Consider the following 14,161-nt stretch of genomic DNA (forward strand, 5'->3'; position numbering starts at 1 on the left):
TTTTTCTTTTTTTTTTCTCATTTTTCCTTGATAACCTGTATATTTATAATAAATGCATAAGTATATGGTGTGATATTTGTGAAAATATCTTTTGTGATGTCTGTGTTATATATATATATGTTATGTTAATTAAAGAAATTCTTTATTTTACCTATGGGGCCCACATGAATTATAAGTCAATATAAATGACTTAGAATTCATTACAGACACTTTTTCTTTCCTCTCACTGCTACGTTCTCTCTTCCTCTCGGCATTCTCTCTCTTTCTTTTTTATTTATTTATTTTTATCTTACAAATTCAAGGCTTGATTTCTCTCTCTATTCTTGGAAATTTTGGATGCCGTTTATGGCAAATTGAAGCCCACGACAAGATCTTCAAATTCATACCAGCAATTTCAGCTTTTGGCCACTCTAGGAAGTCCGAAAATTGAGACCCATTTTGAGGGTTTGAGATGAAAATTGGGGCTTTTGGCTTAGATTGAGGTAGGGGTCTCTAACCCACATTTTCTTGTTCCTTTGTGAGTTAATTTCATGTAATTGTTGTTAATTTGTCCAAATGATGATAATTATCCTAGAATAATTGTGTTGTAATGTATAAAGTTCATAATATTTTATGAATTGTTGTCTAGCATGACTAATTTGTGTAAAATTTAGCAAGTTACTTGGTTGTTGTATATATGTTGATGTGTAGTTATGTGTATTAATTGACTCATGTGAAGAGCATGCCTAAATGTTGATTTTTATATGCCTATCATTCTAGATCTCGATTGTATGAAAACATGTTGTAGTTTTACTTGAAAATTCTTGTGAATCATGCTATATTAATTAAGTTTGAGTTAGTTATGGAATGATAAACTTGGACATGGCATGATGCATCTATGCATTAGCATTGGGCATGAAATGGGATTAATGTGATTTGAAATGAAAAAGGGGAATTTTGGGAAGAAGTTTTGATATAAATGGTTTTGAGAAAACCTGGTCACCACGGGGTCACCAAAGGGTCTGTGTGTTAATATAGCCTAGAGGAAATAAGGAAGATTGTCCTAGCGTGGTTGAGCTAGCTGGGCCCAAAATGACGCCACCGGAGTACCAAGGGTCAGGGACACTAGCCAATCCTTCTTTCATGTCGTTGCGGGGTCACCAAAGGGCGGGTTATATTAATAGTTTAAAAGTGATGGATTTAAATGTTGAAAATGGGGAGAGACATCGGCATGCATTGCATTTTATAGCATCATATTATGTTTGCTGAGATTGGATTTAATGTTGTACTTTTCCGATATAGTATAACCCCGATTCCTATTGTCCTATTCCTTGTTTGGATTCACGAGGATACAAGAGGTGTGTCTGAGGCATCACCTATTGAGCAATTTTGCTCACCCTTTTTTATTTAACATTTTTTCAGGAAACGGGAAAGAAGTGGCGGATGACGTTCTACCACAGGCCTAAATTGGATTAGAAGATTGTTTTGCTATTTTTGTATTTAAGTCCCATATTTTTTGTAAAATCTTAGTTTGTTATATTTGGTATAGAGATTTGTGAACTCTTGTTATTGTAATTATATTTATGGGCTCTAATTTTATTATAAGTGGTCTAAATGTTGTAAGACATGGACTTTAGATCTTAACTATGTATTGTTGGGATTATAATCACGATATTTGGATTAAATGGTATGTGGATGCTCCACCATGAGATGAACTATGTTGAGGCCCGATGAATGGATGAAAGGGATGTTGGAATGTATTATTTGCATTTTTATGCATTTAAACAGGTTATCGTACGACCCCTTTTAGCGGAGGTCATACCGATTTTTTTTTTTTTTTTTTTATAAATGGTATCAGTTTAAGGGTCATTACAAATTTGGTATCAAAGCAAAGGTTTGAAAACCATTAGGACGATGGGTAGGCCTACATAGGGTTGCATGGGAAGTCGTTTGCATAGTTTATGTGATTAATTGTTAAAGTATTTTGCTATGTGAAAAAAAAAGGAGCATGCTTAACTGTTTACTTGTTTACGTGCTTATGTGCTTATATGCTTATAGTAATGTGTTCATTGCATAGTCTTGCATGCTAAGTGTTAGTATAGTATACGTTTGTGTTGAGTTGTTCATGGTTGGACTTTAGTGTTATCGTTATTGAACTATTTCCTTGTTTTATAGAACGATGTCACGGCGTGAAGAACCCAGGGAAGTTGGCCCTAGGCCAGCAAGGTGTGATGTTGGCAAGAGCTTTAGCTCCAATCCGGCGAAGCCAGTTGATGAGGATACACTTCTTAGGGATTTGATTGCCCCAAGAGTTGTTCCTACAAGGAGGGATAATGTGGAAGTACCAGTTAAAAAGGGTGAAAGTTCGGCGGAACTAGTATTGAATTGCTTGTTGCAGAGAGCCTTGAGGGCTACAATTACTACATATCCGTAGTCAATACCACAGCCGGTACCACAACCAGTAGTTCAGGTAGAGGAGATGCCAGCACAGAAACATCTCAAGATTATTAAAGGGTTTTCTCAGTTAATGCCAGTGATGTCCGAAGGTGGTGCGGATCCAATGGAAGCGGATGACTATATGGATCAAGTTGAAACTCAATCGACTTCTATGGATGTGACGGATGATCACTTGAAAATCATCCTAGCCACTTACAAGTTTTCAAAGGATGCCAAGTTTTGGTGGAAATCGATCACAAATCAGTATAAGATTAAAGAGATGAGTTGGGATAGGTTTAAGGAGCTGTTCTATAAGAAGTATTTCCCTGCCTCCAAGAGGTGGGAGTTAAAGGATCAGTTTATTGGCCTTATCCAAGGCAATATGTCAGTGACGGAGTACGAGAATAAGTTCACCTCACTCTCTTGCTTTGCTCCAGAAATGGTGAGTAATGAAGTTGATAAGGTTTGGAAGTTTATCTCCAGACTTGATTACAAGATGAGGCTGTTGTTAATAACACATGGCATCAAGGTTTATTCTGAGGCAGTGGAAAGAGCATTAATGCTAGAGGCGGAGGCCAAAGATAAAGATGCAAGAAGGGAACAGTGGAAGCAAAAGAGGAATACAGGGTCATTTTCAGAGGACCTTCAGGGAAAAGGAACAGGGGTGGTTCCTCTCAGTTTCAGGGGCAGCCGTTTGCATGATCTGCTCCTACCACTCCTATGCCAGCTGGGTCAGATAAGAGTGCAGTTGTTTGTTATCAGTGTCAGCAGCCTGGACATTACAAGTCCAGATGTCCTATGAACTCGACCACAGTTTCTATGCCATCAAAGGCTTGTTATTGGTGTGGCCAGCAGGGTCATTTGATTCGAGACTGTCTGAGTCAGGAGCAGGCACCACTAGTGGTAGAAGGTCATGGCAGAGGCCGTCACAGTCGGATATAGTTCAATCGGATTTCAGAGCACCACCACCACCACAGCCTGCCATGTCTTCTCAGGGTTCACAGCCAGTTAGGAGGGATACTCCTACTATGTCAGTGTAGTAGTCAGGTGTTCAGGTTGGTAGTTCTTAGGCACAGGCACCATAAGGACGTGTTTTTGCACTTGCACAGGCCGATGCATCTTCTTGTCCATCAGTTCTGTGAGGTATATTTCCAGTGTTTGGTTCTTGGGCCCGTATTTTGTTTGACTCTGTTGCATCTCATTCCTTCATATCATCATCATTTGCACTTGCATCGGGGTTAGAGATCAGTTTCATGGATCGGACGTTGTATGTTGATATGCCAGTTGGGGTTTCTGTGTCTCTGAGCCAAGTTGTGCGGGATTGTTCCATTGTGATAGCCAGGCGGACCTTTGTGTTTGACATTATCCTCCTGGAGATGACTAGCTTTGATGTCATTCTCGGAATGGATTGGCTAGCTTCCTTTCGTGCCATGATCGACTGTTTTAGAGGTAAAGTCACGATTTGCACTCCCGAGGGAGACTGTTTCTTTTTTGTGGGAGATCGGAGTGATTCCCACAATTCATCGTTTTATGGAGTTCGTGGACGGAGTAGTGGTGATTACTTCTTGGCTAGCTTTATAGCCGAAAAAGATAATGTTGTAGAAGAAGATTATCCTGTAGTTGTTCGTGATTTTCTGGATGTGTTTCCAGAGGATTTGACAGAGTTGGCTCTACACTGAGAAGTGGAGTTTACTCTTGTTATTAACTGAAGGTCAGGCTACTATCAGTTACGGGTTAGGGATGAGGATATCCCAAAGACAGCGTTCCGTACACGGTATGGATACTATGAGTTCCTTGTTATGCCTTTTGGATTGACTAATGTGCCAGCGGCATTCATGGACTTGATGAACCGAGTCTTTCACGATTACTTGGAACAGTTTGTGATAGTTTTCATGGATGACATTCTCGTGTATTCACGTTCTCGGGAGGAGCACGAGGTCCATTTGAGTATTGTTTTATGAATTTTTCAGGAGCATCAATTGTATGCCAAATATGAGAAATGTGAGTTTTGGCTACAGGAGGTAAAATTTTTAGGGCATGTTGTTTCAGAAAGTGGAGTGTCAGTAGATCCATCAAAGGTTGAAGCAGTTTTGAATTGGGAGCAAGCCAACAATGTTTTTGAGATTCGGAGTTTCCTTGGCCTGGCAGGTTACTATCAGAGATTTATGAAAGATTTCTCCCGTTTGGTAGCCCCTATGACCTGTTTGACCCGGAAAGGGATCAAGTTTGTCTGGAATGAAGCCTGTGAGACATCTTTTTAGGAGTTGAAGACAAGATTGACTACTGCTCCAGTGTTGGTGATACCTGAGCGTGGCTTGGGTTATGTGATTTATTGTGACGCTTCACGTGATGGTTTGGGATGTGTGTTGATGCAGGATAGTAAAGTAGTGGCTTATGAGTCTCGACAGTTGAAGACTCACGAGCTTAACTACCCTACTCATGATTTAAAGTTAGCGGCAGTTGTATTTGCCTTGAAGTGTTGGAGACATTACTTGTATGGTGAGAGATTCGAGGTGTACTCGGATTATAAAAGTCTCAAGTACCTTTTCTCCCAAAACGACTTGAACAACATATTAAGAAAATGGGTTGAGTTCTTGGAGGACTACAATTTTGACTTGCAGTATCATCCGGGCAAGGCAAATGTGGTAGCAGATGCCTTAAGCCGGAAATCTCGTGGGACTCTGCCCTATTTGGCTATTCGGAAGTGGAAGATGCCTAAGGATTTGGCAGAGATGGGATTGTATTGTTTTGATGACGATGTTGATAGTGAGCCAGCATTCTTGGTTAATCTTGTGGCTCAGCCTACTCTTGTTGTACGAGTGATTAAGTCACAAAGACAGGACCCGGATTTAGATGCCATTCACGTTTTGATCTCCAGTGGTGAGACAGTGAAAAATTGGGCCTTGCATACAGATGGGGGTCTACGGTTTAGGGGTTTGTTGGTGGTTCCCACGGTTTGTCGTGAGGACGTCTTACGGTAGTTTCACACTTCCTGCTTTGCAGTTCATCCAGGTGGTACCAAGATGTATCACAATTTGAGACGTTAGTATTGGTAGAACGGGATAAAGAAAGATGTTGCTCAGTTTGTGGTTAAGTGCCTTACCTATCAGCAGGTGAAGGCCAAGCATCAGAGTCCAGTCGGTTTGTTGCAACCATTACCTGTAGCGCAGTGGAAATGGGAACATATTGCTTTGGATTTTGTGACAGGTCTTCTAAGGTCACGGAGGGGCAATGAAGTCGTATGGGTCATCATTGACAGGTTAACCAAGACGGCTCACTTTTTGCCTATTAAGGTAACAGATGATGCAGAGAAGCTTGGTGTACTTTATGTGAAGGAGATTGTAAGGTTGCATGGAGTTCCAGTAACCATTGTCTCAGATAAGGATGCCAAGTTTACTTCGAAGTTCTAGGAAGGACTTCAAGTAGTGTTTGGTTCAGCGTTGTATCTTAGTATGACATTCCATCCACAGACAGATGGCCAGTCGGAGCGTACTATCCAGATCTTGGAGGATATGCTTCGGGCATGTGTGCTTGACTTGGGTGGTAGTTGGGAAGATCATCTACCGCTTATTGAGTTTGCCTACAACAACAATTATCAGGCGAGTATCCAGATGGCTCCATTTGAGGCGTTGTATGGTAGACCTTATAGGTCTCCTGTTTGTTGGACTGAGGTGGGTGAGACCGCCGCCTTAGGACCCGACATAGTACTCGAGACTACTGAGAAGATTAAGCTGATCAGACAGAGGTTACTTACAGTTCAGAGCCGACAGAAGAGTTATGCGGATAAGCGGATACGGCTGTTATCCTTTGAGGTGGGAGATCATGTTTTTCTACGGGTTTCTCCACGGAAAGAATTGATGAGATTTGGGAAAAGCGGCAAGTTGTCGCCACAATTCATTGGACCGTTTGAGATTTTGGACCGAGTAGGAGAGGTTGCTTACAGACTTGCTTTGCCACCACAATTGGACAGGGTCCACAATGTTTTCCATGTATCGATGTTACAAAAGTACGAGCCGGATCCATCTCACATTTTGAGTTGGGTTGATGTGGACATTGATGAGGATGTTTCCTACGAGGAGGGACCAGTTCAGATCCTTGACACACAGTAGAACGTGTTGAGGAACAAGACAATAACAATGGTGAAAGTTTTTTGGAGACACCACGGAGTTGATGAGGCTACTTGGGAGCTTGAACAGGAGGTTTGCTCCAAGTACCCAGCATTGTTTTCTTCCTCAGGTATGTCTTGATTTCGGGGATGAAATCTTTTAAAGTTGGGGAGAATGTGATGTATGTGTTATATATATATTATGTTAATTAAAGAAATTCTTCATTTTACCTATGTGGCCCACATGAATTATAAGTCAATACAAATGACTTAGAATTCATTACAGACACTTTTTCTTTCCTCTCACTGCTACATTCTCTCTTCCTCTTGGCATTCTCTTTTTATTTATTTATTTATTTTTTTTATCTTACAAATTCAAGGCTTGATTTCTCTCTCTATTCTGGGAAATTTTGGATGCCGTTTGCGGCAATTTGAAGCCCACAACGAGATTTTCAAATACATACCAGCAATTTCAACTTTTGGCCACTCTAGGAAGTCTGAAAATTGAGACCCATTTTGAGGGTTTGAGGTAAAAATTGGGGCTTTTGGCTTAGATTGAGGTAAGGGTTTCTAACCCATATTTTCTTGTTCCTTTGTAAGTTAATTTCATGTAATTGTTGTTAATTTGTCCAAATGATGATAATTATCCTAGAATAATTGTGTTGTAATGTATAAAGTTCATAATCCTTTATGAATTGTTGTCTAGTATGACTAATTTGTGTAAAATCTAGCAAATTACTTGGTTGTTGTATATATGTTGATGTGTAGTTATGTGTATTAATTGACAGATGTGAAGAGTATGCCTAAATGTTGATTTTTATATGCCTATCATACTAGATCTCGATTGTATGAAAGCATGTTGTAGTTTTACTTAAAAATTCTTGTGAATCATGCTATATTAATTAAGTTTGAGTTAGTTATGGATTGATGAACTTGGACATGGCATGATGCATCTATGCCCTAGCATTGGGTATGAAATGGGATTAGTGTGATTTGAAATGAAAAAGGGGAATTTTGAGAAGAAATTTTGATTAAAATGGTCTTGAGAAAACCCGGTCACTGCGGGGTCACCAAAGGGCTGGTGTGTTAATATAGCCTAGAGGGAACTAGGGAGATTGCCCTAGCATGGTTGAGCTAGCTAGGCCCAAAACGACGCCGCGGGGTACCAAAGGTCAGGGACACTAGCCAATCATTATTTCGTGTCGCTGCGGGGTCACCAAAGGGTGAGTTATACTAACAGTTTGGAAGTGATGGATTTGAATGTTGAAAATGGGGAGCGATATTGGCATGCATTGCATTTCATAGCATCAGATTGTGTATGCTGAGATTGGATTTAATGTTGTACTTTCCCGACATAGTATAACCCCAATTCCTATTGTCCTATTCCTTATTTGGATTCATGGGGACACAAGAGGTGTGTCTTAGACACCACCTAATGAGCAATTTTGCTCACCCCTTTTTATTTAACATTTTTTCAGGAAACGGGGAAAAAGTGGTGGATGACGTTACACCACAAGCCTAAATTGGATTAGAAGATTGTTTTGCTATTTTTGTATTTAAGTCCCATATTTTTTGTAAAATCTTAATTTGTTATATTTGGTGTAGAGATTTATGAACTCTTGTTATTGTAATTATATTTATGGGCTATAATTTTTTTATAAGTGGTCTAAACGTTGTAAGACATAGACTTTAGATCTTAACCATGCATTGTTGGGACTGTAATCACGATATTTGGATTGAATGGTATGTGGATGCTCCACCGTTAGATGAACTATGTTGAGGCCTGATGAATGGATGAAAGGGATGCTGGAATGTATTATTTGCATTTTTATACATTTAAGCAGGTTGTCGTAGGACCCCTTTTATGGAAGGTCATGCCGAAAGTTTTTTATAAATGGTATCAGTTTAAGGGTCGTTACATCTTTATATTCTACTAAAACATATAATAAATGTGGTGATTTACAAACTTCCAAAATAATAATAATAATAATAATAATAATAATAATAATGATACTAGCAAAATTTAAAAGATCTCAAAACAAAACAAAAAATTTATAAATGTCTACAAATATCAATAAAAATCTATGATATATTCTTCAAAATTATAGTGTTCACAAGGTATATATATATATATATATGTGTGTGTGTGTGTATGTGTGTGTTTCATTATTTTGATTAAAGATCAAACATTCGATTGACAATAATAAGAGATTAAAAAAAAAAAAAAAAATAGAGTGATAGTAAAACACTAAGTCGTCAGAGTGTTTGAGAAAAATATACCATTAGAAACGTGAACAAAATAAATAAAAAAAATAATTAGGTTACCCTAAAATATAAACACGAATTAAACGGAGCAACCAAAATGAATATGAATAAACGCGTTATGTACGGGATGATGAAAAAAAATATCTTATCGTATCTTTAAACTCTGAGTATTTTTCAAAATTGGTATGTACACATTTAATTCGCGTATCGTACGCGAACTAGGTTCTGTAATAGATAAATGTTTTAGAATAATCCTCATTTTATTTTTAGTTAATAAATATTCCTTAATATCATTTGAATTATATCTAAATGCTACAACATACCGGGGAAGAACTACCATTTCTTGCAAAGATAGACAAACAATACATCTTCATAAGATGGATTTTTCTATCAAGGAGAAACTCCAAAACTGTAAAAAAGATGATATATTTTTTGTCATCAACACAAATTATTATAATTAATCCATCCAAAAATGTAATAGAAGGGCACATTGGTCAAATCAATTTGTGCGTATGCAGCCGAATGAAGAGTCCTTCACTTTTTTCTTCATTCCAAGCTCTCCGTTATGTAGTCCCCATAGCGATCCCTTCACAGAAGAAGTAAATTACACATTTAGATCAAGAAATCCCATGAAGTATAAAAGAAATCAGAATGACTTTTATTATATTTGTCAGTTTGTTTCTTAGTCTCTGAAAATCAAGTTAAAATGGAGCAGAAACATTGAAATGGAGGGAACATTCGTTGCTTACATTGATTTCTCAATTGCTTCATAGGCTTTTGAGGCTGGATGAAAATCATCAACTAGAACTTCATTGTTCTCATATTTCTTATCTGATTATTTGTTAACCAAAAAATAAATAAATAAAATAAAAATAAAAATTTACTAGAAGCACAAACTAAAATATGTCTATATGTCAAGCTTGCTCGGAGTAAAAAACTTTTAGAAGGATACATTTTTCAAAGAAGTGGTGGATCTCAGCCAAACGATGTGGAGGGAGCTCCTTGCTTTCAGTGATGTGTCGGTACTCAGGATCATCAACACTTACTGCAATTATCTTGTCATCTTTTTTTCCCTGTGTTCTTATCAATGTTACAAACTGGTTGAAACGTAGCAAAAAAATCATCATCTTTTCAGTCAGTGCATATATATACCTGATCAGTCATGGACATGAGGCCAATTACTTTAGCCCGGAGAATGCATCCTGGAAGAACTGGTTCCTGTATTAGTTTGCAAAGAGTCTTAGAAGTAGCGGCAGCTGAAATTCCCTTCATAATAAACTGGTGCTTCCTCACAAATTTTCTCGTAACTTTCATGCTATCCAAACTATGAAATGGTAGTTTCTCACAAATTCTTAGAAATTTTTCATGCTAACCAAACGCCTGCTAGAAAATTAATTTTCTTTTCTTCACTCCACTTTCATTTTTTACTATTAATTCCATCTAAGATTCTCGAGTGATCAGTAAATATCACAAGGCTATAAATACATGCAGATTCCCAAATGTTAAAACAATTGCAGCTTCCAAGCTACATATGTGAAACAAGTAACCAGATTTAAGGGGTCATGCATAATGCACATCAAATTGCATACCTGCATGACAACCAAGACGCCCATGGGGTCATTGTCCTCGCAGAGAGTACGGGGGATGAAGCCATGGTTGTGAGGGTACACAACAGATGAGTAAAGTACACGGTCAACCTGTACACGAGAATACGTTTTAGCAATCTGCTATGAATCAACAACACACACTATCAAGAAAAACGACACTGAATGGCATGCGTGATTATACCTTCATCAGTCCAGTCTTTTTGTCAAGTTTATACTTCACCGTACTATCCTTACCAGTTTCAATCACCTGTAGAAATTAACAGCAATTATACTAGTCTTGACCAAGTGAGGAATGCTAGATTTTTCATAATTTATTCATGAACATTATCAAATAAATACTAATGAAGTGTTGATAGTTGTTAAAGCTCGCTCAAGGCGCGCCAAAGACCTTCTGTAGCCTAAGCGCAAGGCTCATTGCATCAAATTTCCCTCGCAACCTAAAATTTCTTTATGTATCCACAAATAAATCTTCATGCAAACTAAATTTAAGTATCAACATTCTATATATATATATATATAAAGTTCAGTATCCTTACACAGTTGAAAACTGCTGGAGCTCCAGGTCCTGCATTCAATTAATTAAGTTATAAACCAGAAGGGTATTATGTGAGTCAATAGGAAGGCAGACTATAGAATTAATTAACTATTAGCGGCTTATAACTAAATTGAATACCTATCTCAAGATCGTGCCAAGGATGTGCAGCAACTGCACTGCTGGTCAAGGATGAAAGGATCCTTTTAAGTGAAGATTGATGCGATTTGGGAGCTTGATGATTTGGAGTCTCAATAATTGGAGTCATAGTTGCAAGCTGCAAATGCAATAAGCCCTATATTATAAATAAAGCCCTCTTTTCCGAACTAGAAACAATGATGAAAATTTCTGTCAATTATTGAGTGACATTATCAAATGAAGTACCAAACCTTCGAATGAGAATTATGTTTAGCAGACAGTGAAAACCAACAAGAAAAAATGAGCACTTTTAACCACACTGAACTATATTTTGGGTTTCAAAGCCAAAATATCAACTAAATATTCAGAAATCACATTCGCAACACTTAATATAGAAGTGGAATGCCAAATTTCAAATAATGTGTAATAAGACGACCTCACTCTAAAAGACCTAAAGTGTTGGATCACATGACCGTTGAGCTTAACCTGAACATAATAATGTAATTAATGGTCTGGACACAACTAATTAGGTGTAAAAATAGGTCGAAAGATCTATCTTTTCTCGACACAATTAATTAGGTGTAAAAATAGGTTGAAAGATCTATCTTTTCTTGTATATAAAAAGAATTTCTGATTAAAAATAAAATAAAATCTAGTTTCTAAAATTAGCAATTTAAAAGCATCACTAATCAAAGTTCCAGACTAATTACGAAAGCAAACAATTAGGACTTCAATCACATTAATTTTCTTGATTTCTACTTCATTCTTTTCATAAACCAAATCGCGTGTAATTAAACCAAAAAAATATATACCTACAAACATATTATTATTTGTATGTTCGTGATTATTTGTTTGCATATATATATATATATGGGTAATGTGATATGAAATTCAAAACAGACAAAGAGTAACTTCAAATAAACAACAAAAACGCTAAAAAAAAAAAAAAAAAAAAAAAAAAACGAATTCGAGATTTACCTTAAACGATCAATATGACAAAGATTCAAAAGAAAAACGCAGGTCACCAAAAGGAAGAGAGAGAGAGTAACAATGAAGGCAACTGAATAATAGATGTATATATATGTATATATAGAGAGAGACTTTAGGAAGGCAAATACGAGAAGGAAAGGAAAACTTGGGTAATGGAAAGCAAATTCCCGCTATTTTCCGGTTTTCACTTTGCCATTTAAAAGCTAAAAAACAGGAGGCTTCTTTCTTTATTTTTAACTATATATAAATACAGAAATATATAATTTTATAAGTCAAACTTACCAAATTTTTTTTACATAAGTTGTGTTTTAAATTTTTTAATTTTTAGCCAAGTTGTGTTTCAATTCCGAGTGCTCATATAAGTTGGGTTTTAGTTAAGAATGCATACGGTTTGGATTGGACTGATTTTAATATATTTTAAAATTAAATTAAATTTAACGATTTGATAAAAATTAGAATTAAATCAAACAGTGAAATTAATGGGACAGAATAGTAAGAATGTGTATATATATATATTTTTTAAAACTTTATTTTATTTTATTTTATTTTTTTGTCTGCAGAGTGGTGGAAGCGTTTTGTCTGCAGAGTGATGGAAGCGTTGGCTATTGGGCATGGCTCTATCAATTTTAGGTAAATTGTTAAAGCCTGGTTTTTAAATTTTTGATTATTTCTTTATTTTTGAGAGGAAAAAAAAAAAAAAAAAAAAAAACAGTAAAAGGTATATATATATTTTTAAATTTTTTTATTTATTTATTTTTGTCTGCAGAGTGGTGGATTAAAGCCAGGTTATTAAATTTTTGATTATTTCTTTATTTCTTTATTTTTGAGGGAAAAAAAAAAAACAGTGATAGAAGAGAGTCTCCTTTCTTAAGGCAATAATTTATAGTTACTATATAATTATATATTTGATCACCCCTTAAGTTGTTTCCATACTCTATCAATTTCCTTCTTTACCTTGTTTCTATATTTATTTCCTTCTCAATTACTTACTTGATCTCTGTTGCGTAGAAGTTAGAGCTCTTTTTTTGTCGGAAGTTAAAAATTAAATTAAATCTATATATATTAGTTTTAAAATTTAAAGAGTTCCATAGCATTTATTTATTTATAATGCATTTTTAATAATATAAATTTAAGTTTTTCCTAATTCTATTTTTCTCTAACTCTGGCCCAAATAATAATTTACCTCTTTCTAACTCATTCTCTTTCTAACTCTTTTATTTATAATAAATAATTTACCTTTTTCCTAATTCAATTCTCTCTAAATAACAATTTACCTTAAGCCCCATTAGTTTTTTTTTTTTTTTTTTTTTTTTTTTTTTTTTTTAAAACCTGAAACAAAGAAGTTTCTAATTATAATTCTAAATAATTCTAGCTAAGAGCATCCCGGCGCATGTACTTGTAGACAGATAGTGTGTTAGTGTACACATTAGTAGGGAGAGAAAAGGGGGTGGCATGCATAACAAATGGAGTGTCTTTTTTGTGGGCCCCAAAAACACTAATCCAATGGGTTCTCTACTGGCAGAGTGGGGTTTGGGAAATATGTATTAATTTTTTTTCTTTGTTTAATTGGCTCCTGTATTGTATAGATTATCACAATGAATCCGTGGATACAAAGTAAAAAAGAGACATAAACGGTTTTTTCAATTGCAATTTTAACGGCTATATTATTTACTCTATAAATACTAATTTTCATCTTCAATAATTCTCTCTCTCAATATTTTTTTTAACATTCATCTCTATGGATTCTTAACCTGCATTCTATCGCCCCCATCTCAACCAATCTTGTAACTCCGAATCACTACCGCAATCCAATTATAATTTAGATTCTTCAATTTTTTTTCAATCCAAAAATCCATCTTAACCCCAATACTCTTATTTCCTATTCCAACCTTCTCAATTCCAAATCGTACCACATCCCCAATTCCAACCTCATTACCAATTCCAACCTTCTCAATCCCAACCATCACAGTTCCAACCATCTCAATTCCAACCTTCTTATAATTGAAAGAAGATAGAATTGAAAGAAGATATAAATTGAAAGAACAAAGAATGGACTTGAGAATGCAAAAAAGTGGACTTCTCAATTGAAAGAAGATAGAATGGGTGATT

At 36.0% G+C, this 14,161-nt stretch overlaps 1 protein-coding gene across 1 annotated transcript; it reads right to left on the reverse strand.

The window, feature by feature from the left end:
• Positions 1-9,331: 9,331 nt before the first annotated feature.
• On the reverse strand, positions 9,332-11,207 carry LOC132301674 (soluble inorganic pyrophosphatase 4-like). Its single transcript, XM_059798912.1, has 8 exons — positions 11,066-11,207; positions 10,929-10,957; positions 10,574-10,639; positions 10,375-10,482; positions 9,938-10,003; positions 9,738-9,858; positions 9,535-9,616; positions 9,332-9,371 (listed from the first exon to the last, which is right to left on the reverse strand). The coding sequence occupies exons 1-8, from the start codon at positions 11,190-11,192 to the stop codon at positions 9,332-9,334; spliced, it is 639 nt and encodes a 212-aa protein (XP_059654895.1). The 5' UTR covers positions 11,193-11,207.
• Positions 11,208-14,161: the final 2,954 nt, after the last annotated feature.

Source organism: Cornus florida, unplaced genomic scaffold (genome assembly GCF_030987335.1).
Source record: "Cornus florida cultivar Cherokee Brave unplaced genomic scaffold, ASM3098733v1 CherokeeBrave_3.0.0_Hap2_Chr03, whole genome shotgun sequence".
NCBI classification, from domain to species: Eukaryota; Viridiplantae; Streptophyta; class Magnoliopsida; order Cornales; family Cornaceae; genus Cornus; species Cornus florida.

Coding starts and splice junctions, on each gene's coding strand:
- LOC132301674 (XM_059798912.1), bottom strand. CDS start 11,192: ATGACTCCAATTATTGAGACTCCAAATCATCAAGCTCCCAAATCGCAT. Junction 10,483..10,573: donor AAAAGACTGGACTGATGAAG/GTATAATCACGC, acceptor TCTCGTGTACAG/GTTGACCGTGTACTTTACTC. Junction 9,859..9,937: donor TCATGTCCATGACTGATCAG/GTATATATATGC, acceptor ATAAGAACACAG/GGAAAAAAAGATGACAAGAT.